The 26,836-nt window shown below is 47.0% G+C and overlaps 1 protein-coding gene across 2 annotated transcripts in view; it reads left to right on the forward strand.

Moving 5' to 3' along the window:
- The window catches only part of ASNS (asparagine synthetase (glutamine-hydrolyzing)), a 552,217-nt gene that overhangs the window by 412,496 nt on the left and 112,885 nt on the right, over positions 1–26,836 (forward strand). For both annotated transcript variants that reach the window (XM_078663713.1, XM_078663714.1), the window contains exon 9: positions 22,269–22,369. In XM_078663713.1, the coding sequence (XP_078519839.1) occupies positions 22,269–22,369 (101 nt within the window). The remainder of the gene's footprint in view (positions 1–22,268; positions 22,370–26,836) is intronic.

Below are 26,836 nucleotides of genomic sequence, written 5' to 3' on the forward strand. Positions count from 1 at the left end.
GGCACTCACTCTCTGCTCCTTACATACAGGTGACAGCGGCTATGCTCTCCGTGAGTACCTCCTCACCCCATACCTCAACCCTGCAACTCCACAACAACGGCGATTTAATGCATCACACATTTGCACAAGGAACTGTATTGAGAGGACATTTGGCCTGTTGAAAAGCAGGTTACGCATACTGCACAAGACAGGTGGGGCCATGAAATACAATCCTGAGGTCTGCTGCCGCATCGTGGCCGTGTGTGCCATCCTCCACAATATTGCTACCAAGCGCAGGATCCCTGTTGACATCTCTGGCAATGAGTCAGAAGGGGACAATCGGCCACCTGCACATGTGTGTCACGCACGCGGGGAGTATCCAGCAGAAGGACACAGGCGCCGCAACCAAATCTGCATGAACTATTTCTAGGGCACCTACTCCCCACACCCATTACTCAACTCATGCATGACAACATTAATAATGACATGAGGCACTTTACGTTATTCAGAATTTTAGTTACTGTTACTGCACAATAAACATGGCATTCTGAAAAGTGTGAAAAGATTGACATATTGCGTCATATGTCCAGGTTAGTCTGTATGGCATTCTTGTTGCGTCGGCATATGGCCTCATTGTAATGCACAACAGTTCAGTGGCGTCTCCGGGTAGTTGCCCCTGACCTCCTCTCAACGTCCTCCTCCAGATTCTGCCGTGCGGCAGCAGAGGGCCTGCTGCTGCGGAGGGGTGCTACGACCGGTGGTATGGACTGGCTGCTGTGGCTTAATGTTGCCTCACTGTTGTCGTCTGCCCCCCCGCCTCGCCATGGCCAGTGGCCTGCATGCCCTGCATGGCTGTTGCTATGTTCTCTAGGGCTGTTGCGACGTCCTGGCAGCACTGCACCATTTGGCCCTGCATGGCCAGGGAGCGTCGCGAGAGCTGGGAGGTGGCGTTCCCAATAATATGATTTGACCGCGTGTACGCCGACAGGCGGGTCAATAGTTGACGGTGTCTGCGGCGATTGACATTCCGCTGCCTGGACATTGCCTGAATGTTGGCCTCCACAGCTGCTGTCATATGTGCCACATTACGTGCCGTCTTGTCCAGTTGGAGGTGGATGGCGGCTAGGTGTCAGGCCTGGGTCTGGTGCACACTCAGCATCCTGCGCTCAATAGAGAGCCCACCTGCTCGCACAATTCTGCCCCTGCCAGCGCGGGATGTGTTGGTGCGTGGCTCCCTGACCAGACCGCTCGTCTGGCTCCTCACAGCCGCAGGGCGGCGGGTTTGTTGGCGACCTGCTGCTGGTGTTGCAGGCCCCACTGGTGGCTGTGTGCTGCGTGGTGCTACAGCAGCGCCTGTTGCCACGGGGGTGGCACGGGCCACAGGGGCAGGTGGTGGGATGACTGGTGTTGTGGCAGCTTGCCCTGATGGTCCGTACTGTGGGGTATGATGTGTACCCCCCTCCGTGTCCTCCGTGTTCTCCTCAATCACCAGGGCCTCGCTGTCTGTGCTGGGGACATCAGCGCCACCTGTGATGTGAAGTGGACGTTGATTAGTGACATGTTACGTACAGTTAGGCTTGCTACATGCATGCAGTCTACCATTCCCTGTCTCGCTGCGGGATTGAATCTCACTGCACATGTCAGGCTCTATGGTACAGGATGGTAATTGTGGGCAGACTACGTGTCCCACAATGCAATTGCTCTATGGAGCTGTACTTTGGCTGCATGATTGGGGTTTGTTATGGGATGCACTGTAGTCATGGACGATGTTAGGGGACAGGGGGTTGCAGTCGCATGGCACTTACCTGGTGTGTCTTGGGTGGGTCGGGAGGAGTCAAGCTGGGTCACACCCACGCAGGCCTGTGGGTTGATGGTCTCCTCCACTTGGTCCTCCAGTGGGGTGTTCGGTGGGACAGTGGGCTCCCCTCCACCTGTCGCTAATTGCTCCACCAGCCTCTCAGCAATCTTTTCTTTTGCCCGCCCTCTTAAGTCATACCAGCGCTTTTTCAGCTCGTCCACCGAGCACTGGGTCACCCCCACGGCGTTCACTTTGGCGCGGATGCGCAGCCATATGCGCCTTTTGTCCGCCTCTGGTACCTTTCGGGAGTTACTGCCAAATAGGCGGTTGTGATCCTTGGAAACTCCTTCAATTAGGTGTTCGAGCTCCTGCTCAGAAAACTTTATTTTGCGCTTTCTCCCACTGGTGGAAGCTCCTGCTGCATCCTGTGCCATGCTTGCCACTGTGGTGTCTCCTGCTGTAGTCCTGTGGGAATGCTGGAGGGGAGCTCTGCAACTGCTGCCTGTACTTCAGCCTCTCACTGCTGAATGAGGGTGGGAGCTGCCTACTTCCTGGTTGTGATGTCATCACTGTGCTCAGGATGCGACTTCCCGTTTTTGCGATCTCGCAGTTAGCGAGATCACTATTTGCGATATCGGTAATTGCGAATTCGCAATTTCAACAGGGGTATCGGCGGAATCTGCGATTTTTTAACGATTTCTGGCTTCTCGCAATCTGCGATTGCGGCCGCTTGCGAATCGCATTTTTAACTCGCAAAACTTCATGAATGCCGTTCTGCGAATTCTAAATTGCGATTCGCATTTTCTCGCAATTTAAAATTCGCAGAATAGAACATTGATGAATCTGGCTGTAAAATTCGCAGAATTGGACATTGATGAATCTGGCTGTAACAGCCAGATTCATCAATGTCCAATTCTGCGAATTTAAATTGCGAGAAAATGCGAATCGCAATTTAGAATTCGCGTGACCCAGCTTGACTCCTCCCGACCCACCCAAGACACACCAGGTAAGTGCCATGCGACTGCAACCCCCTGTCCCCTAACATCGTCCATGACTACAATGCATCCCATAACAAACCCCAATCATGCAGCCAAAGTACAGCTCCATAGCGCAATTGCATTGTGGGACATGTAGTCTGCCCACAATTACCATCCTGTACCATAGCCTGACATGTCCAGTGAGATTCAATCCCGCAGCGAGACAGGGAATGGTAGACTGCATGCATGTAGCAAGCCTAACTGTGTACGGAACATGTCACTAATCAACGTCCACTTCACATCACAGGTGGCGCTGATGTCCCCAGAACAGACAGCGAGGCCCTGGTGATTGAGGAGAACACGGATGGGGATACACATCATACCCCACAGTCCGGACCATCAGGGCGGGCTGCCACAACAGCGGTCATCCCACCACCCGCCCCTGTGGCCCGTGCCACCCCCGTGACAACAGGCGCTGCTGTAGCACCACGCAGCACACAGCCACCAGTGGGGCCTGCAACACCAGCAGCAGGTCGTCAACAAACCCGCTGTGAGGAGCCAGACGAGCGGTCTGGTCAGGGAGCCGCGCACCAACACATCCCGCGCTGGCAGGGGCAGAATTGTGCGAGCAGGTGGGCTCTCTATTGAGCGCAGGATGCTGAGTGTGCACCAGACCCAGGCCCGACACCTAGCCGCCATCCACCTCCAACTGGACAAGACGGCACGTAATGTGGCACATATGACAGCAGCTGTGGAGGCCAACATTCAGGCAATGTCCAGGCAGCGGAATGTCAATCGCCGCAGACACCGCCAACTATTGACCCGCCTGTCGGCGTACACGCGGTCAAATCACATTATTGGGAACGCCACCTCCCAGCTCTCGCGAGGCTCCCTGGCCATGCAGGGCCAAATGGTGCAGTGCTGCCAGGACGTCGCAACAGCCCTGGAGAACATAGCAACAGCCATGCAGGGCATGCAGGCCACTGGCCATGGCCAGGCGGGGGGGGGCAGACGACAACAGTGAGGCAACATTAAGCCACAGCAGCCAGTCCATACCACCGGTCGTAGCACCCCGCCGCAGCAGCAGGCCCACTGCTGCCGCACGGCAGAATCTGGAGGAGGACGTTGAGAGGAGGTCATGGGCAACTACCCGTAGACGCCATTGAACTGTTGTGCATTACAATGAGGCCACATGCTGACGCAACAAGCATGCCATACAGACTAACCTGGATATATGACGCAATATGTCAATCTTTACACACTTTTCAGAATGCCATGTTTATTGTGCAGTAACAGTAACTAAAATTCTGAATAACGTAAAGTGCCCCATGTCATTATTAATGTTGTCATGCATGAGTTGAGTAATGGGTGTGGGGAGTGGGTGCCCTAGAATTAGTTTATGCAGATTTGGTTGCGGCGCCTGTGTCCTGCTGGATTCTCCCCGCGTGGGTGACGCACATGTGCAGGTGGCCGATTGTCCCCTTCTGACTCACTGCCAGAGATGTCAACAGGGATCCTGCGCTTGGTAGCAATGTTGTGAAGGATGGCACACACGGCCACGATGCGGCAGCAGACCTCAGGATCGTATTTCATGGCCCCACCTGTCTTGTGCAGTAGGCGGAACCTGCTTTTCAACAGCCCAAATGTCCTCTCAATACAGTGCCTTGTGCGAATGTGTGATGCATTAAATCGCCGTTGTTGTGGAGTTGCAGGGTTGAGGTATGGGGTGAGGAGGTACTCACGGAGAGCATAGCCGCTGTCACCTGTATGTAAGGAGCAGAGAGTGAGTGCCTGTCCTGCGCAGCTACATGATCACAACGTACACATTTGGGGCATGTGTACTTACCCAGTAGGTGTCCTTCCCCAAAGTCTCCCCTGGCCAGTCGTGTGTGGATGCCGCTGTGCCTGAAGATGAAGGAATCCTGTGTGCTCCCTGGGTACTGTGCCACTATGTCCATGATTATTGTTTTGGCATTGCACACCATCTGGATGTTGAGGGAGTGGTAGCATTTCCGGTTGCGGTACATGTACTCCGTCTCAGCAGGTGGGCAAATATGGACGTGCGTACAGTCAATACATCCAATGACGTGTGGGAATTGAGCTACATTGTAAAATTGCAGCTTTGTATCATTGAGGTCCTGTTGGCTGGTGGGGAATGATATATAGTGGTGTAGCCGGGTCAGCATTGCCTCCAGGAAACTCCTTAGGCAGCGGGACATGGTGGGCTGGGAAACCCCCCCCTGCAACTGCGACCATCCCCTGGAAGCTCCCGGAGGCCAGGAGGTGCAGGCAGCACAATACCTGCACATGTGTGGGCGCGGCATTGGTCCTCCTTGTAGGGTGCTGCATCAGGGGGTCTAGGTCCCGGATGAGCTTGATTATCATGGCCCCACTCAGGCGGTACTTGGCATAGATTTGCTCCCTGATTTGGCCCAGAAGGGTGACCCGCTGGCAGAATATCCGCTCCGGTATCCTCCGTCTGTTGCGTGCAGCTCGCTGCAGCCTACGCCGCCTCACCAGCATGTAAAGTCCAGGCATTGTGGGAATCACCAGGCTCCAGCTGCATGTCCTTAAATGTGTTTGATCAGCCCTGCACCTGTTGGGAGTGACCTAACTGTTTTTTGAAGAAAAAAAATGTTCAGTACTGGTTACCACCTGATTTGAGTTCTTCTTAAATTGCGCGTCGCAAATAGCGATTTTCACGTTTTTCGCTTTTAGCGATTTTTCATGAATGGCTTTTTTACGAATTCGCTATTAAATTCGCAGAATCCATGGTTCCTCGCAATTTCCGATTCGCAAATGCCCATCCTCCAGGATTCTGCGAATTTAATAGCGAATTCGCTATTTTTAAATTGCGAATTCGCTATTTTGGTTGTTTGGGTTTCTTGAATTCCTTCCCTTCTAATTGCGAGCGGAATTGCGAATTCGCAGCTATTGCGAGCGCAATTTCCTTTCATGAATCTAGCTGATAGTCCCTTGAACGCTAATATATGTAATGTCACCTAGACCACTGCCTGATTAAGATTTATCTATGACCTATCAGACGATCACACTGGTATTACTTCTAGCCCACCCAACAAAAATAAAATCATAAACTAAGTTATTCAATTGGAAAATTACAAACCATGTTTTATTTAATTATTGTTAGTTACACAGTGTAAAAAGCATTTTTATAAAATAGTTAAAATCTCATACACATATCTCAGACAATTCATAAAAAACAATTAATAAAATAATCACATTATTACACAGAACGTAAATCACAATAAGAACCAACATGGATCAAAGAGAAAAATACATTTTTAGACAATATACTCTGTCATTCAGTACAACATATCCTATGGGAAGATTATTCAACACCCGTCCTGCGTGCACTCCTTATCTTGCAAATACAGGACCGAGTTGACCCTGGGATTATGTAAATCAGTATGCGTCGACGCGTTTCGATGGTTTGAGTTATTATTCCATCTTTATCGAGACCGTAGATTACATTTTCTCTGCTGTCGTTTCCGATTTCTTTGTCCTTTTACAAGAGGAGAGTGTGGTCGAACTTTCACACTATTATGCTGACAGATATCCCAGTCCTCTGGGTCTGCTTCTATTTAAAACCGCAGTCTATCGCTCAGTTTGGTCAGGTTGTGTGTATGTCTCCCACACAGTCGCATATGCTCGTTATGTGAGTGGACATCTCAATTTTGGCTTGTACAAAGTTCTGCCGTTTACATGCACCTTATTGCTGCATTCCTTATATGCGCAAGGCTCCCGACTCAATCGTTTATTCTCCGCGGGTCGAGAGGATTCAAAATAATACACCACCTCTCCCTTGTTTTGCTGCTAACATGTAGCAGTTCGCCTGGAGATACGTCCTCCTCGTTATAATCAGTTCGACAATCAGTATGCCCATTGCCAGTGGACAATTATCCCTGTAGTAAAGTTTTTGTTCAAGTCCAGTCGAGATATGACCTTACCTGGCTAAGGTACTACTGCACCCCTCATTCGCATTACAGCAAACCGCATACTGTTGTTTCTGTGTACCACACTTTGTACAATTTCCCTTCTTAAATGCTTTCCTCATTTACCAGTGAGGGTACAGTGCTCCTGCACTCTGCATTGCAATAGACAGCAACCTTTCTGTAGTGATCTGCTGGACACGGTGTAGTGCTCCAGCAGATACTCTAGGTAACCAGCCACTCCCCAAGGACTGGCCTTTACTCCAACCCCACACCTATCCTTCACAGGCGTCACCCGTCAGGTGACCCTGCTAATAAAAAGGGCCAGGTGAACGTGCCCGGGGCGAGTTCCAGTACCATACACTACTGTCTGTGTGTCATTTGTATTGCTGAACGAGGGTCTAGGGCCCTACGCATTACACTTTCCTGCATCCAACATGCGTCCGTAAATGCAGTTTTAAATAAGCCATTCTGTGTCCCTAAAGCTCTCCCATCTCCGAGAAACCTAGGCATGGAAGATGTCTGTGTGCCTGAGCATGAGAGTCGCTCTCAGTTTATACCTATTCTAACCTCGGGTACATATTGTGCTGCTGTTTCTATTGTATGGCCATTAGCTTTCTGTGTTTCTTAGGGCGAAAATATACTATTGCCATAATTATGTCACAGAGAAAGTTCATTTGAATTAAAGGTGATTCTCATTCAATCATTATTTTTCTAAGATTATAAGTGAAGTCACGAAATTACATTTAATCAAGGTTTGACTCCAGATGACTCCTAGAGCTGCATGTGGTGTTTCAGGTAGTTATTTTTTATTGTTTTCATTATTTTAAAAGTGGGTGTTTTTCTGTTTAGTCGTATTTATTTTTTCAGATGTAGAAAAGTGATATCTACATTGAAATGTTACATAATACCGATTCTACAACTATCTGTATCATATGTGGACCAAACTAGGATTTATACATTAATTGTGAAAATTTAGAACAGCAAATAACAAAGTTAATTTTATTATACACCTCTTAAAAAATGGGCTTATCAATGAATTACTGTACGTTATGGTTCAGTTAGAGTGAATTAGTACGAATGTATGATGGAATTCCGCATGCTTTTTTTCCATCATTTGAACGAATGCGTCTTTATCACGCATTTGTTCCACACGCAAGCAATTTTAACGACTTGCCTTAGGGGGCGCTGGTTATTGGAATAGTTTAATTTACTATTCCAACTCCAGTGTGCGCAACAGTAGGGAAGGTTGGTTTTTAATTTGAACACCACTCCACCATGTGCCCCCCTCTACAGCAAGTCGTTGTAACTACCTGCATACAGACCGATTGCGTGCTAATGATGCATTCGTTCTGTTGCCGGCGCTGTTAAGGAATGTTTCCCAATTAGTACATTTAGCCTCTGTGTGTAACAGGGATACACCCGTTACAAAGAGACCACAAGGCTAGTGTTTGACAGCAGCATTTTATTTGACAAATACTAAAATGTATAACGAGCAGATACAAACAATTCTATATCAATTATTAGTAAAATACTGGTATAACTAATTGCATGGTCAAATAATTAAATTGCTTAGTTGATGTAAATAATTTAAGAAATGCACCGGTCATACATTTGTAGGATGTGACAATCTGCGCAGCTCACTTTCTATGCTCAATCTTAAATATGAATAAGAAGGCCCCACTTACAATGGACAAGGATTTACTAGGAAATGCTTGCCAGCTGGGTCACAATCTATGTATTCACCATAGTGTGACGGGCCCCTGTTTAAAAAAAAACTGTACATTCTGCCAGCACAGACTCTGGGTGGAAAAAGGATCACTTAGGTGTACATTGTAGTTCGTGCACTGAACATCCTTAAATGAATATTCCTTCAAAGTTTCATCAATGCCCATTGTTAGACCTGGTTTGATGTGGTCTCCCCTAACCTTTTTGACTGCAGATTTCATGTTTGGACCTTATTTTGTTGGCTTAGCACTTTGAACTGCCACTCAGTACCAAAGCGCTGTGCTTGTCATATACATACTGGTGATTGGTGTATACATGATTGGCTGATTCGAGTTAGCAGTAAGTTCCTTGTCTAGGGGTAAGACATAAACCAAGGGCATGTGCCTCAAAGGCTTCTCTGTGGGGCTGCAGCACTGATTGTGCCATCCAAGGAGGTAGTTCATCAATCATGCCACAGGTTTGCCATGGTGGGGCCTGTGTGCATAGGTTACTGTTATTCTGCTTGGCATTTAAAAAGCTATGTGGCAGGGTTCTGCATGTTTCTTGCTATATGGGTATTCTCCCGTAGGGGCAGGGTGCATTGTCAGTAAGAGGTAAGGTATGTGCGCATCTGTGTTCCATGCAAGGCTTGTGAATGACACCGGATGGTGTGTTCGGTATGACAAGGCCTGCTTCTCACAATGAATTAGCATGGGGGAATGTAGGCATAGGCTATTGAGCAGTATTTCCTACGTGCAGAATAGTAGCATTATAATGTTTAATATCGATGAGTTGGTAATGGCGAATCCTCTCCAGTAGTGCGAGTTGATTTGAACTTCCGTGCATGCAAATGTCATTTTGGCAAATTGGCCGTTTCATTGGTTGTGGCTCTAAGTGTCTTTTGGCCTGTCTCCTAATTCCCATCTGGGTGCTGGGGGTGAGGGGCAGCTACATCTGTGCATTCCTGATAGAAGGCCATTACCTAGGGGCTCAAGGGAAACTGCAGACCTCTGAGGGGCCTTTCAGGGACGGTTATGGGGGGTTGAAATTGGCGCATGCATTCCAAGGGGAAGGGTTTTGGCCCCATTAAAGTCAGTGATCCAGGGTAGGATGGCAGATAGGACAAATGTTAGAGAGGGCCCTGGCATTTCATAGGTTGCCTTTTGAACTGGTCTTGTCTTCAAAGGCCATTATGGATTTCACTGCTGGGGCTTGGGCCTCCAAAGTTAGAGACTTTTTTTGATTTGGAACCATAATATGCTGGTTCGACACTGGGACATCGACAAGAGGAAACATTAAGGCAGGAGGGACTGCAACTGGTCTATCCTCAGACTTATAGTGGCCTGAAAAAGTCTGTGCTCCAGGAAGGGGATTATCACTTGGAGGATCCTGCCTGGACGTTGCTGGCCTGCAACTAAGTGCCAACTGTCAGGGCCCCGGTCCTTAACAACTCTCCATGGGCCGGTTGGCTGGCCTGTCCACGATATCCCAGGGACACAAAGGATCTCCCTATTTCCACGAGATCGTAAGGACTTCGCAGGGTGTGGGGGAAACGTGTGGAAGCGATCTTTGGTTGGGACAAGATCGTCCTGTTGTACACCGTCATTACACTGTGCATAGGAGTGTGTTCGTAAAGATCAGCAGCTAACCTGATGTGCCGTGATGTGAGTAGTGTGAGGAATGCGGGGGAAGCTTGCAGGGTTCTAGGGACCCATGCTTGCAACCAGAGAACCCATGCTGGCTTGCACTCCGGAGTGTGAGGTGCCCAAGGGGTGTTGGGGGACCTAAGCTGGGAGCTGAGGTAGTCTTCGACCTCCAGATCAGGAGGATGACAGTGCCTTACATCGCTGCCTCTGTCCGAGGTTGCTTGCTTCCTCTCCCTGTACCCACGCCACAAGGTACTTTGTGGTGAAGAATATCACAACAGGACCCGAGGGGTTTTGTTGTGCTTTTTGGGCACCTATGGCTGGCTGCCGGGAGCTATGGCAGCTCACGCCTCCGCTTGAGGGTAAACATTTCTCCAGACTTGGAAGTGCACCAGCTTCCTGGATCAAACCTTTTGTTTTAGGCGGGTTGGAAAGGGGGATAACGGTCCCACACTCATGCTGGTTCTACTGGGTGCCTGGAGGTCTAATCTGGATTGACGAAACAAAGTAACCGTTTCTTCCCGTTTTAGGTGGTTCCGTCAATCTATTCACTGTGGCGCCAGCATTAGCAACCTGTATCATTGACAGGTGTAGTTGCGTGACTGCGGGGCGAGGTGTATTGAAAGGCCTGTGATTGCTTTACCTTGGCAACTGTTGCGGGTATGCGATATTGGGGAATTACGTGCTGGATGAATACCTCTTAATACGGCATTTATGTTCATGCCATTCTTCTGCTAATGGGAAAGTTTGAAAATAATTGCATACAACTGTAATTTGTATATATATTGTGTATATTGTTTTGGTGTCAACGTGTGTGTGATACAAAGACCAGTGTTTTATACATATGGTGTGAAATCTTTTTGTGGCATACATAGTGTGTTGCGAGGATAGTGTTGTGCCAATACTTTACCCTTGTGCACTGAGGATAAGCCAGACTGCTCGGTGCCGAGTTATCCAAGGGTGAACAAAGGTGATCATACACATGTATCGTACTCATCCTATCTAGGATGGTGAATTCTACTGGCTTTGATGCATCCCAGCCAGGCGTAAACCGCTGGGTCTAACATTTGGTGATCAGCTGTGTAGATATGACGTGTGTTGGCATAAGCCCTAGCATCACAGTGGTTTGCTATGACTCTTGTGTACTATATCATTTTCTTACCTTGGGTTTTGGTTTTCTTTGTGGTTTACCCTTCTAGTTTGGAAAGCCAGAGGAGGTACCTGCAGTACCCCTCCGCGCACTGCTCTGTGATATTACATAGAGTAAAGATCTGATCAACACACCCTCTGCCCTTGCAGAACCCATCCTGTTTAACCTGGCAGTAATGAGTCTGCTGTTCACTGGTTTCCCCTCAATTAGGAATTTTCTGCCCCCCTTAGAGGAAGTGGTTGAGGGGCTACGTTTGCAGGAGCTTAGTGTCCTGGCAGTGTCACCCAAGCTGGACAGATCAAAGGATAGAGACCAGATGAATCGTAATCCACTGGTCTTCCAGTTTGGGTGTTGGCAAAAGGTTATCAACCTTGTCCAAAAAAGCACCTGCTACGGAAACAGCAGCAAGAACCACTGAATCTTCTGGGCGCGTGAGCCTTCCAGAGTCTGCATTGGACATGGATGATTGAGAGTAGTCAAAGCTGCAGGGAAGGTAGTGACAGGATGATGGAAGTTCTGAGTGCCAAATGCAAGAGTAGAATTGGATTCTGGAATGTACAGACTATGTACTACACAGAACAGCTGGCTCAAGTAACATCTGAGATGAGGCACTACAACCTACACTTCCTGGGGTCAGAGAAAATATGTGAACTGGATCGGTCAGTATAAAAACCACCTCAGGAGAGACAGTACTGTACTTGGTAAGGATCAATAATCAACATCATAGCAAAACAGCCATCATCAAATTTAGCAAAAAGGCACTAAAATGATTAGCAAGTCAAAAAAAACTCTCTTCCTATGGTAACTATGCCAAAATTATAAGTATGCAGTGGTGACAGCTACTGTATTATATAGGGTGGTTGTGTGACTTCACAGTGTAATACACAACCAACCCTTCTAGGACATGTTAGGATTCGTTTGTTAAACTTTAGCTCAACCCTGTGTACCTGTGGCTCTGAGCAGGTAGACTTACTCAAAGGAACACTTGTAAAGCATTTAAACAGCACCAAAACAATTGAAGAAGAAACTCGACGCTCAAGAAACCGAACACCAATTTATAACTAGCATTTGCAATGCAATAGGTCTCGCATTTGCGAGAGTTAGAGCTATGGGTATTGTAGATGACAATGTGTTATTTATGTGTTTTGGTTTGAGGTGGAGTGGATGTATGTGGTGTGGTGTGGAGTGGAATTAAGTGGGTTTAATTTGAATTGAGTGAGGTGGAATTGTGTGGTGTTTTGTGTATTTGTGTAGTGGAATTATGTGACATGGTGAATACATAGGACCGAGAGCTGCACAGAATAAATAGAAAGGAAGGTAGAGAGGGATAGGTAGTTTGTGTACGAACTGGTGAACGAAACAGAAGACAAAAAGGAGGGACTGATAGGCATGACTAACAACTAGCAAGGAAGGATTTTAAAGGACACTGATATAAGCAAATAAAAAGACATGCAAGCAATGAGCAGATTTGAACTCAATAAACCATAAACATGCAATAGAAGCTTTGTGTGAAAGTGACTCCGCCCCCCCCTTACTATCCCATTCCGGACAAACAGTGTGATCCAGCGCAATTATAGCTAGCTACCTAATTTTGCACTCCCAAGCCGGCAAACAGACACAAGAATGTACGAGTAATGATTAAGCTCTGACGTCAATGGCACACTGTGGTAATGCCGCAAATGTTCCCAGTATCGGCTGGCTTAGACAGTACCGTGGAATCACGGAGTGTGACAGCTATATTAGGGATCCGTTCTGCAAAATAGAGAGGGAAAGGCACAAAGTGAAAGCAAATTCCCATTCTGTAAGCACAGATCAGGTTTGTATTTGTCTCCACGTGTGTGTGTTGAAGAGTGTTTAGTGATGCATGCTTAAATTGGTCCAATATAATTACGTACATAGGACCTTTATAATTCTACTAAAGTTGACTAAGATTCATGTGAGCCGCACGTGTGACTGCTCACGTTGACATGGCCCTAGGTTATGATTTATACATATGACGTAGCTGTGCCAGCTGATATAGCATTACTGCTTTTAATATACAAGTGCAGCAGCTACTTATAGGGGTCCACCTAAATTAGGGCTGAAGCAGTGTTCCTAGCTAGAAAAAATAAACAGAAATAATAAATGTATGGTCTGGGAGTTATCCCAGCCAAACACAGGATAGTTATACTTTGGCTCAGAGCAAAGGTACCACCAATGAATATTTAGGTGAGGGATATGATGGAATGGGCCATGGCGGAATAGGATCAAATAAAAATGGAGCGAAACGATGTAAAACTGACAGGATTATGCTGATTAGGTGTCAACGCTACAAAAGATTTTGTATCTTCTGAATACAAGATCCTAGGGAAGCTAACAGGACTGGCTAAAGTGAGTGTGCTTGAAGCAGGAAGTTGGCAGTGACCTATAGCCTTTTGCAGTGGGGTAAATGAGAATATGGGAAAACAAAACTCATTTCGAGGTCGATAGCAAAAGATACTGGTGCGAAATGAAAAGTACTAATTTGTTGCTGTTAATTCAGTACTGGTATGTTTATTATCAACAAACACTGTCGTGTTTCGCAACTTTAATGTTGATTTTTTTTGTGGCCATAACAGTTACTTTTACATTGAAACCATCAAACGAACTGATAATAAACAAACCAGATACAGAAGAAAAAAAGCATTTGCAATGCAATAGGTCTTGCATTACTGAAAGTTTGAGCTATTGTCGTTGCCAATAATAATGCAACGCCAATAGTTCAAACTTACAGTAATGCAAGAGCTACTGCATAGCAAATGCATGGAATCCCACCAAATTTAGTGGGGCCATAGAGGGATGGGATTTCTCCAAAGGCACAAGACTAAAAGATTTACCACACTGAACACCCTACAAACACAAAATGTTTTTTCCATCTATGCACAAGTCTAGTGAGTCTAAGCATTTATCCCTTACTCCTTTTTGTCATGACACACTTAGACATAGCAGCAAAAACACAATAAGAGCATTACTCTGGTTTTCATGCAAGATTTTCTAGAACGTCTTAAACAAGATACACTAGAGACCCACACACTTCCATCTCTGCAGAGTAAGTGTGGCGTGGTTTGTCCACAAATGTGTTAGTGCCTCGTCAGCGGTATTAATTATTGTAGAATTGTTAGTACTGTTCTGATGAGTGGAGTCTTTTGGTATCTACACTCTACATGACATTTTTTTTTTTTTAAATACGGGACTGAATAAGTGAAAAACGGAGCGATCCATTACGGAACACAACAGGTGTAACAGAGACTAATAAAGTACAAGACTTTCAATGGCCGTTATTCAGCAATAAACTAATGGCCTAGAAAGGTGGAGAATCGTGAACTTTGGTCATAAACTGGTGAACAATTCATCCATTACGCATTATGCTGACAATACAAACAAGAAGGTCAAATGCAATCATGTATATTTCAGGGTGGGACACTGTGCTGGGTTTGTTGTGAAACAAAGTCAGTGCAACAATGCATCCATTATCGTGTCTAAATTAGGCTCAACCTAAAATGTAAATGACTCAATAAGAGACCAATGGATGAAAAAGGCTGACTAAAAGCCTCTGCGATTTCATTATTCAGAGAACTCTGGTTAAATATAAAGGTCAGATCTAAGAATATACATAAGCTTAAGGCAGGGAGGGCTTCGACGGGACTCTTAAACCAATATACTTTAAAAGAACAGACATCAAACGGGACCACGAACCCTCACTATATATCAGTTTGCCTGGCTGAATGAAGCAACCTAAAAATGAAGGTGCATTCGTGGATAAATTGTGCAAATGAGGCAGTACATTTTGGCACCGTATGAACCACCGCTGGTACCTGTTATACCTGGCAGAAGAATTAGTGTTTTAAGGTGGTGGCGACCGCTGGTGGCATAGCTGGTTGAGCTCAGTCTTATGTGGCACGTGAAACTGAAAGAAGCTTCGTTAGACTGGAGACACACTGGGGGCAACGGCATATTGCCTCGGAAGTGAAAAGTTTCAAAAATTGCCGTGTGGTAACCGCATAAACCACAGACCAACATCCTACGGTGACGAGGTAGTAAGCGTCTTGTAAATGTTATAGTACAAATTAATATAATACATTAGTGTCTTAACCATCCCGCATTAGGCCCCTATCGGCTCCTCCGCAGCAACACCACACGTAAGATGGCCTCTGCTCTACAGTCACACTGCACCCCACACAAGCGTGTTCTTACAAGTTTACATTTAGATAGTCCTACCAATGCATTCAATTTGCCGTCTGGGGCTGCACACGTTTATATTTTGATTACCTTACCTACCCTGGAACTATTTACAAATCACAAACGTGACACCTCTCACTGTCATAGCATGAATGTCTCACTGCAGCAACGTTCGTCTAGGAGCAAGTTGAGCCAATCAGAATGCCTGTTTACATTGACTGATACCATAAGGGACGCACTATAGGAGGCTGGAGGGCAAGGCAGCCGTGCAAGTTTAACATTTAATGTCCTGCCTAGGGTTAGAGCAACCCCTGCACTTCTTCAGGAATCCCTCCTTCACGCATAATTTGCTGCTTAGGTCAACTCTGCTCGTGCTGGCGACCTTTATTCAAGCCCTGCCCCTCACGGAGTGCTCAGTTTTGCATGAGCAGATAATGGGAGAAGTGTCCCTAGCTGCAGCCGTATTCCATCTATAAAAGCTTTCAAGAATGGGGTGATTGTTTTGGATGAACTTATGTGCGTAGCAGCTCCTGAATGGGTGCGATGGTAATAAAAACAAGGAGGGGGAGAAGGGAAGGGGGAGTGAGAGCGGAGAGCATGGTGGAGGAAACAATGAAACACCTTTAACAGCGCGGCGCTCGTAAAAGGGCGCCGTGCTGATTGTGTATGCATGTGTTTGTGTTCGATGCTCGATCTATTAAGAAGTAGTCCCCAAAATAATATATAAATACACAGTGTAGGGAAACTGTAGTTGGTCGGTGCTGCTTCCTACAAAAATGGAAGTGAGATATCGGATCAACAGCAAACTGTAAGTGAGATAAGAAGAGCAATGCCAGAATCAACCAATAGCATGCAACAGGACAAATTACCCTACATATTGCGTTTACTATAGGTCTTGCGACAGCGCATGCGCTGTTTATGCGAGACCTACAAATATATTACATTTTTATGAATGTGTGGACACCAACACAAAAACATTCCTCTGGATCGAAAGATATGGCAAAGATGGCACACTCTAGTCTGACGTGTGAAGTATGAGCTCCTCACTGATCTCCTCTTCTTCTAGAGTCTTCACTGCGGATGCAAAGAAACAGTTTCCTCCTCAAGGATAGCAGTATTCAGTAAAGGTCCAATGGTTCCTTGCCTTTGACTTCTATGGAGTTGGCCTCATTCAATGAATATAGGATACTCAAGGTGCTAAAGGATGCTGGAGATGCTGTGCAGTCAACAGGGGTCTTCCTGAGGCTACTCTTTGATCTACTTTCTTGGTGAGTTGATTCTGACCTGATACTCTTTGCTAGCCCAAAGAGCATCAGGTGCAGTCCAACTTCAGTGCAGCCTCTTCTTTGTCAGTCTCAGGGTCAGCAGGGCAGTTCTTCTTCTTTTTTTTTCTCTCAAAGATATGTTTATTGATTTTTAAATACAGAGAAGAAAAATGCGACAATCCCGCACATCGTCCCACGCAGGGGGTAGCATTGAAACCCGCCCACCCGTGTCTCGTTAGGCAGTTCTTCTTTTGTCCTCTTATCCAGTCAAGCAAGATCTGAGTTTGGGTGCTAGGGGTGCCATTTTCACGTGCAAAAAGTGCCCTCTGGGGAGGTCATGGTAAGAAAATAATGGGCTACCAGGTTCCCTCCTGGCTGATGACAACTTATGGCAAAGTGCGCCATCTAGCTGTCCCAGAAGACTTTATTCTGCCTACTCCCATGATGGCAACCCCCCCCCCCCCCCCTCCCCCTCGGCATTGGGGGCTTAGTAGCCCATCCTGGAGGTGTGGCTACCTAACAGCTGAAAGCCCATGGAAAACCGCTTTGACAACTGGTTTTCCCCTCTCTATCCCCACAGCCAGCTTGGCTTCCTACACAAAAGAGCAGCCCCTCACAAGTGTGATCACCGTTATCCCTTCAAAGGCAGCTTCCCCTTTGAAGCTCTCCTTTTGGGCCGACACCCGATACAGCTTCCTGTCAGGAGGAGGTAACCCCTCCTCTAACGGCAGGCTCCTATTGTTACCTGTCCTTGGACTTCTTTACACATCTCCCCAGGCAGACAGAAGGCAGTCTCAGCATATGGCCACTGGAAAACATGGGCAACAGACTGGCAACTTCCTAAAAGTTGCATGTGTCAGACAAGTTTCATTAATTTCAACTTCGGCATTCAAGTTAGGCTTAACATAGCAAGTTGTTTAATACCTTAAAGTACCAACTTTGGTAGTCCCATTCAGAAGTTATCAGAGCATCGCAGTCATCATGTAACCCTGTGCTCTCTAATGGGGCTACCAAGCACGTGTTCTACTCTTCTAATATGCTGCTACCATGCCTCAGGACTCAATAGGCCTGTTGTAGGGGTGGTTTACGCATATTAGAAAGGTAGCTTGGACTTTGCTTTTGATTAGAATGCAAAAGTCAGGCTAGCAATTTTAAACTGCTCTTCCAGTCTGCAGTGGCAGACTGGGGGTCATGTTTTACCTTGTTACACTCAGGGTGGCATAATAAGTGCTGCAGTCCCCGAAGGGATCTGGGTACCCCGGTACCATATACTAGAGACTTAGAAATAAGTTAGCTTGTGCCAATCGGGTATGAGCCAATCAAACATACATATTTAAGGGCCAGGGCTTTGGCGCTGAGGTCTGCTTAGCAGACCTCAGTGCACTCTCAAAATTGAAAAACTAGCAGCATCTGTCAAAACTTTGCAGGTGACCATACACAAAGCGGCATATATATATATATATATATATATATATATATATATATATATATATATATATATATATATATATATATATATGCAAAACACACAATTCCGGTATTCGGCCAGTACCTGCTCGCGAGTGGGTCGTCGTTGGGGTCCCGGCGGCCCAATTATATCTGAAACAGTTCTCCCATGCAAAGGAAACGTGCGACGACACTCAAGGAGTTGCTGTGCTTCAAAAAGTATTTTATTCGGCAGCAAAACAAACAACGCGTTTCACCTCACGGCTTGTTCACGTTTGTTATGGATTCAGAATCGTAGTCCTTTTACATACAGAAAAAATATTGGCATAAACAAAGGACTACCTCAAACTCACCCCCAAGTGTAAATACATGGCAGACATTTTGGAATGGTAAAGTGATTAGATCTAAACCAACATGATGTTATTTACTGCCTAGATGCAAGTAGAAACATACAATTCGTATTTACTCCTAATCATATTTAGCCGACTTTCTGAGGTAAAATCAAGAAATTAATACACAATGTAAATTGAAAGTGATGGGATTGCTAAATATCGCTCATTATAGTGCCCAAGTGGGCATACTCTATTAATGCAAATTTATCGAGCCTCAAAGCAATCAAACTATTTACAAATATTGGCCAAATGGGCATGAATTCCATATCTATTAAACTCGAAATATAGCATACAAGTCCCGATCACTTAATTGAAATATAGTACCATCAGAGAATGGCTAAGATAAGAGGACACTTATGTACAAAAATACTGATTCAGTATCCTCTGGATCAACGTTTGTTTCATACATCACATGGACAGATCATCCTTTGTTTTCAAGCAGAATCCTATCCAGGATTGCACCATATCCAATAGTCCCCAAGTGCAAAACATCTGTGAATTTTAAAACAAGGTATTTTAAAATCAAGGCGTACATCTCCTGCGACAGCTATGGACATAATAGTGTTTAACATTCATAGAACTAACACAGATAATTCATTAATTTTCACTTATCATGATTACTTGCTCAGAAATTTATTGTCATATTTCTTTTATTACTTCTCAAGGTGAACAGACAGTTCTTCGTGATTATTCAACCCCTGTGGATATGTACATTCGAAAACAATAATGAATCTAGATTCCAACTTCCGTAGGCATGTGGTTCTGTCTCCTCCACGTGTACCTAGATCACCTTTGTCCAACACCACCATTTTAAGAAGGCTTTCATTTTGATAATGATGTTCGAAAAAGTGCCTAGCAACTGGGTACTGTGTGTTATGGTTTTTTATGGCTCTCATATGTTGAAGCACTCTTTCCTTTGCTTTTAAAGTAGTGCTGCCCACATACCATTTGTTGCAGGGACATATTAACAAGTAAACACAGTACATGGTGTTGCAAGTCAGAGCTTTATGTATCGTAAAAATTCTTCCCGTGCTAGGTACAGTGACCTCTTTACAATTACCACTGTTGCGACATGCCTTGCACGATCTGCAACATCTGAACCCCGGTATGTCTTTCGATTTGGTAACTCCTGTCACTGCATTAGGACTTAGTTCATCCCTAAGTGATCTACTTTTTCTGAAAGTTACTTGGGGGTAGTTTTTAATGTATGGTTTCAGATGCTGATCTGTAAGCAACACATGCCAGTGTCTGTTAAGAATCCTTTTTAGTTCACTTGACTGGCCTGAAAAAGTAGTTATGAATCTGATATTGGATTCAACTTCTTTATCCACATTGGTATCTAGGAGATCCCTCCTAATTCTCGTATGTGCTCTTGCAACTGCCCCTTTTATTGTTTTATTGTTGTACCCTCTTTCCCTGAAACGTGCAATCATTTTTACTTTTTCTGTTTCAAAAGTCTCGGTGGTACTGCAATTGCGTTTGGCGCGCAGTAGTTCCCCATAGGGGATACTGTCTACCAGTTGCCTGGGATGTGCGCTCCTCGCATTCAGGAGACTGTTACCTGCTGTAGTTTTTCTATACAGGCTTGTGGTCATTCTAGTCCCTTGTATTTCAATCAAAACATCCAAAAACTCTATACTCGATGTATGTATTCCTGCTGTAAACTGTAGATTCATAGAGTTTTTATTGAGTTGGCACACAAATTGTCTGGCAGATTCTTCAGAACCATTCCAAATCATAAAAATATCGTCGATATACCTCAGCCACAGGACAACCTGGTTGTTAAAGGCAAACACTTGATTGGACACCTGCTCCTCCCACCACCCCATGAAGATGTTGGCATAGCTGGGGGCGAAGCAGGTGCCCATCGCCGTGCCCTGTGACTGTCGGTAAATCAACTCATCAAAAATAAAATGATTGTGTGTGAGACAAAATTCAATCAGATCTAGTAGCATATTGGAATGTTCAAGAAATGCAATGGATCTTGCTTTTAGAAAATGTCCCACAGCCTGTAATCCAAGATTGTGTTTGATACATGTGTAAAGACTGCTCACGTCCAGGGTAACTAGAATATAAGTATCTTCCCAGACAATGCCTTCTATACTCTTAAGAAAGTGTGTTGTGTCTTTCAAGTATGTGGGTAGAGCAGCTACAAACGGTCTTAGAAAATGATCAATGTACTGAGAAGTACTCTCCAATAGTGAGCCCATAGATGATACTATGGGCCTCCCTGGTGGATCAGTGGCATTTTTGTGCACTTTGGGAAGAAGGTATAGAATGGGAATCTTAGGGTGATCACATTTCAAAAACAAGTACTCATCCCATGTAAGCAAACCTTTATCACGATAATCCTGCAATTTAGTCTCAAACAGAACCTTTGTAACTCTGAAATCTGCAAAGGTACTAAGTTCATAGCAGTTTATATATTATTTTTAAATAAAAAAACAGATGCAGTGACATTACGGTTAGAGAATAAAACAAAATAAACACTGACATTTGATAGTTATGCTGAGGTCTGGAATCCATAGCTCGCACAGCAGCCATGCAAAGCATAGGTGGCACAGTAAACACAATCTTTGGCCTCACCCATGATGCAACAAATGCAATAACTAACAGTAATATTTAGATGAGAATAATTATCTCATTCTTTTGAACAATATTAAAGTGACTGTTATGAATAACTAGTGAAGGGATTCACACTACACCAGACGAAGGCACTTCCTTGAGTTCATTTCTGCTGTTCATGCAAAGGTTGCCGCATTTTCATTCAGCTGTTTTTTTTCTTTAGAGAGCACAGAATCCTATTGTTCAAATATGAGCTGTCACTTTTTGACAACACTTTATTCTCACCTCTCCTTTGAAGGATCCGCAAGAAACGTGGCCTGCCGAACACAAGTCGGAATAGCTTTTTTCGTGGAAGGTTTTGTGTAGATTCGAATGTGACAACATTATTAAGAAAATGAAAAAAATGACTTTTCAATTGAAAGTCTGATGTGCCCATAACTACACATTGGCTATTTTGTAGTAGTGCTCCCAAGTCTATTTTCTGGCTTTCTTTGACGACCCTGCAGAGCCTCTGCTCTGCCTCCGACCCCCACTGCACACCAAATGTGGGCAAGGAGGTGTACCGTGAGCCCAAGAGGGGCGAGAGCAAAGCTCCAGAGCTTAATAATACTGTGGTGCCTCTGAAATACTGGTAGCATGGCAGGCACATCTTAGCAAACACCTACGGGTCATAGCAACCCTCGAGCGTGCCTCTTCATGTCTCTTTTCTTCTGCATGAGTTGTCTGCAGGCTCCAGGGCATGAGTGGGTGGATGCGAGTAGGTGGTGTCCCGTGCTGTGCCCCCTTCTTCAAAGTGGCCTGCAGGAGAAGGCTGAGCCCTTTATGTGAGCTGAGCAGTGGTGTGCACTTCACCACGATGCTATCCCCTACCTGTACAATATGTGGCATCCAGGTACACCCTTTGACAGTTTAAAACTCCCTAGCTATTTGGATTTTTGCTTTGAGGACTCCAAAGAAGAGGAGAGTCAGTACTCAGAATGTTAAAGAACCTGATGGTAAACATGACAGCAAGAAGCCTTTTTCACCGCCGAATACCAGGTAAGTATCCCCTTCCACACTCTCAGAAACAGAAATATTAATTTGTAAAATATTTTGTTATTTTAACTTGTGTCATTTTACATCAGATATACTGCGTATAGAGCTTTGTTCGTCATTTGTACTATTGTAATGTTGCACATTTTGCACTTATCTGACAGGCTCCATCTCCTGAAGATGCTGCAGAAGAGAGTGAAAAACTGCTGAAAGAACTCTACATGTTTGATGTACTTCGTGCAGATAGAACTACAGCAGCTCATGGGTAATTATATTTTTGAAAACTGTAAGCTGCACATTTCTGATTTCTTAGTACCTAGTAGTCAGACAGGATATCATACAATTCACTGGTACACCGATTGCCCGCTTCTGTAGACTTTTAGGCATATCCAACACTGCATGGTGTGAAAAACTTAGTTCTGTAGTAGGGGATCTCTGTGTATAGTCATAATCTAGTGAATAGTCCCGCCCATGTGCGTGGACCCCGGAGCAATCAAAAATAATCTCTTAAAGTGTCGAAAAATGCAGACCTGCACAGACACTTAAGAGAGAATTAAAGACAGATAATGCAGCCTATAACACAGGCTACACTGTCCAGTACTTCAACTAGAAATTCCACCCAAAAAATCCACAAAACAGCAAAGCCTGTACAGATTTCCCTTGCTCCAGCAGCAAAAACCCTCTGGAATGATAGAGAGGAGGATCTGGACAGACAAGCCCCATAGGCTGCCATTATGTGGCTCAGAACAGGATACTGTGCCTTTAAGAGAACTTTCCAGAACTTCACAGTATCCCAGAATGCACTGCAGGTCCCTTTTACTTTCAGTTCTTTTTTCCGGCTCCTGCTAGCAGGACCCTGGAGCATTGAGCTCTCTCTTTTTAAGGGTTTATTGGTGATTGTTCACTATTAATTTCGTTTTGAGTGCTTCTAAGTACTTTAGTGCTGTTCTTCTTGGCTTTTGCTCCTTTTTGATGTCAAATATGCCTGCATTATTTGACAAATGCCCGGAGTGTTCCAGGAAGAAGGCACAATCGGATCCCCATGAGGTGTGTATCCTCTGCCTTCCCTCTTCCCATGTCCCAGAGGAGTGTGAGATTTGTCAGGGCTTCTCTGGCAGGACCCTGAAGGACAGACAGAAGATCAGGCTTCAGGGACTCGAGGAAAGAAGGCTGAAGGCACAAGGTGGGTCTGGAGGGGCTTCTTCTGCCCGTGCTGAGGCCTCTGGGGAGCCCCCCAGAGGCCTCAGCATGGGCAGGAAGACCAGCAAGCGTGCCCACTCTCCGTCTGGGTCGATTGCACCGACCACGACGTCAAGAGGGATGACCACGGTCTGTTCCCCATCTCCCCGGGGCTCTGGGGCGAAGCGCCGTCGACGCTCGACGTCAAAGTCTCCTGTGACGATTTCATCGTCATCCTCGTCGGACTCGACGTCGAGTGATCAACGTCGAAGGACCCGGCGTCGGCGCTCGCCGTCGAAGCGACACCGCCGTTCGCCGTCGGCGAAGAGGAGAAGATCGTCGTCGAGGGGAACCTCGTCGTCGAGGAGTGGACCGCCGTCGAGGCGGAAGAGGTCGCCGTCGAGGCGGACGAGGTCGTCATCGAGGCGCAAGAGGTCGTCGTCAAGGCGGTTGAGATCGCCGTCGAGGCACGAGAGATCGACGTCGACGCGTACGAAGTCGCCGTCGAGGCATGGAAGACGGTCGACGCCGAGGAAGAGACGCTCGACGTCGAGGGGCCGACGCTCGCGGTCTGGTCACCGTTCTTCGACGTCGAAGAAGCGGGAGAAGAGGACTGATGCCATGAGAGGCTCGCCAACGTCCCAGGCTGGTGGTGGATCACCGGGCTCGGTGTATTCCGAGGTGTATACGCCGTCGCAAGTTATGCCTCCACCGCCGTTGCCGAGGGGTCCCCCTCCGAGGGCTCCTACCCCTCCTCCTTTGCCTCCGCTTCCGCAACCCATACCTCAACCTCAGGTGCCACTGAAGCCGCCTCCGGTTCCTCCGAGGTCGTTTTCATTACCCAGGTTTCCGACCCCTCCCAAGGGGACTCCTAAGCCGCAGGCCCCGGCCAAACCTAAGATGCCCTCTCCGGTGGAACCGGCGGATCGCCCGAGGCCTAGGAAGTCAAGATCACGCTCCGGACGGAGAGGTAGATCTAGGAGTCGGCGCAGATGCTTCACTAGATCTAGACGCCGCCATAGGAGGCGAGGATCCAGGTCCCGCACCGACTCCTCCAGGACACAATCCTATTCGCCGACCTTGTCGGATTCCCCGGGGACAAGGGTGTCTCCGGTGGACGACATCAGCACGTTCCAGGAGGTTCTCCTGAGGGGGGCGACAAAGTTAGGCATCACGGTGACGGCTCCTACACCTACGAAGTCCGTGATATTTGAGACACTACACAAGAAGCATTTGTCTCGCTCCCTGCTGCCATTAGTGCCAGGTTTCGTAGAACCTGCGGAGGAGCTGTTCCTTACGCCAGCGGTGGTGAAGGCCGCTCCCTCCCGACTTCTGAAGAAGTACAGGGCCCCGGATTCGGACCCGGCTTTCCTGCGGATGGATCCAGTTCCTGACTCTGTTATAGTGACGGCGGCCAGGAAGTTACACTCTACCTCCCCGTCCTCCACCGTGCCACCTGATAAGGAAAGCCGATGGATCGACTCGGCTGGGAGGAAGGCTTGTGGGACTGCTTCCACTACCATGAAAGCCTCCAGCGATTCGGCTTTGCTGGGGCGGTACGACCGTGCCCTGTGGGATTCCCTGCAACAGTTCACGGAACTTCTACCACGAGACAAGAGGGAGGACTTCCTAGAGATCCTTAAGGAAGGGATGCTGGTTTCAAACCAGGTCATCAGCGCGGCTGCGGATATCTCTCTTTTGGGAGCCCATGGTTACTGTCATGGGATCAACCAGCGCCGTCATGCTTGGCTCAGGCTCACGTCACTCAAGCCGGAGGCCCAGCAGCGGGTGGCCAATCTACCGTTTTCAGGAGATAAACTGTTCGGAAAACATGCCGATGATGAGATGGCCCGCATGAAGGCGGAGGCAGAGACCCTGACGGCGGTGGGCTTGGAGAAGCCCCAGGAAAAGAAGTCCTACCGTCCGTTCCAGAGACGGTTCGGTGCACAGGGCAGAGGGCGAGGACAGTCTTCGGGACAGCAGCAGCAACAACAGCAGCAGTTCCGGAGACCCTTCCAGAAGCGCCAGAAGGGTAGAGGTGGACAGCAGTCCTCTACAGCTAACAAAGGCCCGGCCGGGTCTCGACCCTGAGCGGTTACTTCCCCTTCATCCGTTACCCGCTCCGGTGGGGGGAAGCGTTCAATTTTTTCTGGCAGAGTGGAGAAAAATTACTCAGGACAAGTGGGTGCTGAATATTGTTTGTAATGTATACAGTCTTCGGTTCACCAGCCCTCCTCCATCGATTCCTCCGGTCAGCTCGCAGTATCAACTGCGCGAGCTCCAAGCGGAGGCCGATATCCTGTTAAGGAAAAGGGCGATAGAAGACGTGCCTCTGTCTCAAAGAGGAAGAGGTCTGTACTCCCGGTTCTTTCTAGTCCGCAAGAAGGACAAGAACAAGTTCAGGCCCATTCTGGACTTGTGACAGGCAAACAAATGGATTCGCAGAGAAAAGTTTCGCATGCTGTCGTTGCATCAGATTTATCCTCAGTTGCAACAGGGAGACTGGCTATGTGCAATAGACCTACAGGATGCGTACTTCCATGTGCCCATTGCACTCAAACACAGGAAGTTCCTGCGATTTCAAGTCGGCACCAATCACTATCAGTACACGGTACTTCCATTCGGGCTGAAATCTGCGCCCAGAACTTTCTCGAAGTGCATGGCAGTGGTAGCAGCACACCTGAGGAAGAACAAGGTGTTTGTCTACCCGTACCTGGACGATTGGTTGATCAAGGTCTCCTCCTTCTCGGAAGCTCAAGCGCACTTTCAGAAGACGTGCGTTCTATTGAACAAGCTGGGGTTGCACATCAACATGTCCAAGTCTGTCCCGACTCCGGTCCAGTGCTTTCAGTACTTGGGAGCCACCATCGATACGATGTCAGCAAGCGTGTCTCCTTCGGAGGAGCGACGATTATCACTCCTTCGGAAGGCTCAGGCTCTTATGACCAATCCATCTACAACAGTGAGGAAGGTGTCTTCTCTACTGGGATCGATGGCCTCTTGTATCTTCCTGACGCCACACGCGCGGCTGCACATGAGACACCTGCAGGAGTGCTTGGAGGATCAGTGGGACCAGAGGAGAGGATCTTGGGACGACAAGATACGACTGTCTCGGAATGCTCTTCAGTCTCTGAAGTGGTGGTGTTCAGCGGAGAATCTCCTCAGAGGAGTTCCCTTCCACAAGGACATTCCCACTCAGACTATCGTGACGGATGCTTCTCTCCAGGGCTGGGGAGCGCACTCCGGAGATTTACAGATTCAAGGGACGTGGTCCCCGACGGAGTCCACGTACCACATCAATTTCCTGGAACTCAGAGCTGTTCACTTGGCTCTGAAAGCCTTTCTCCCGTCCTTCCAGACCAACTCTCTGCTTGTACAGACGGACAATACGACCACGATGTATTACCTCAACAAGCAGGGGGGTTCGAGATCACGCACCCTGTCGCAGGAGGGGCAGGCGATCTGGCACTGGCTTCTGGCCCGAGGACTGGCGATAACGGCCACCCATCTGCCAGGTGTGCAGAATGTTCAGGCAGACGCACTGAGCAGACTG

This window comes from Lissotriton helveticus, chromosome 10 (genome assembly GCF_964261635.1).
Source record: "Lissotriton helveticus chromosome 10, aLisHel1.1, whole genome shotgun sequence".
NCBI classification, from domain to species: Eukaryota; Metazoa; Chordata; class Amphibia; order Caudata; family Salamandridae; genus Lissotriton; species Lissotriton helveticus.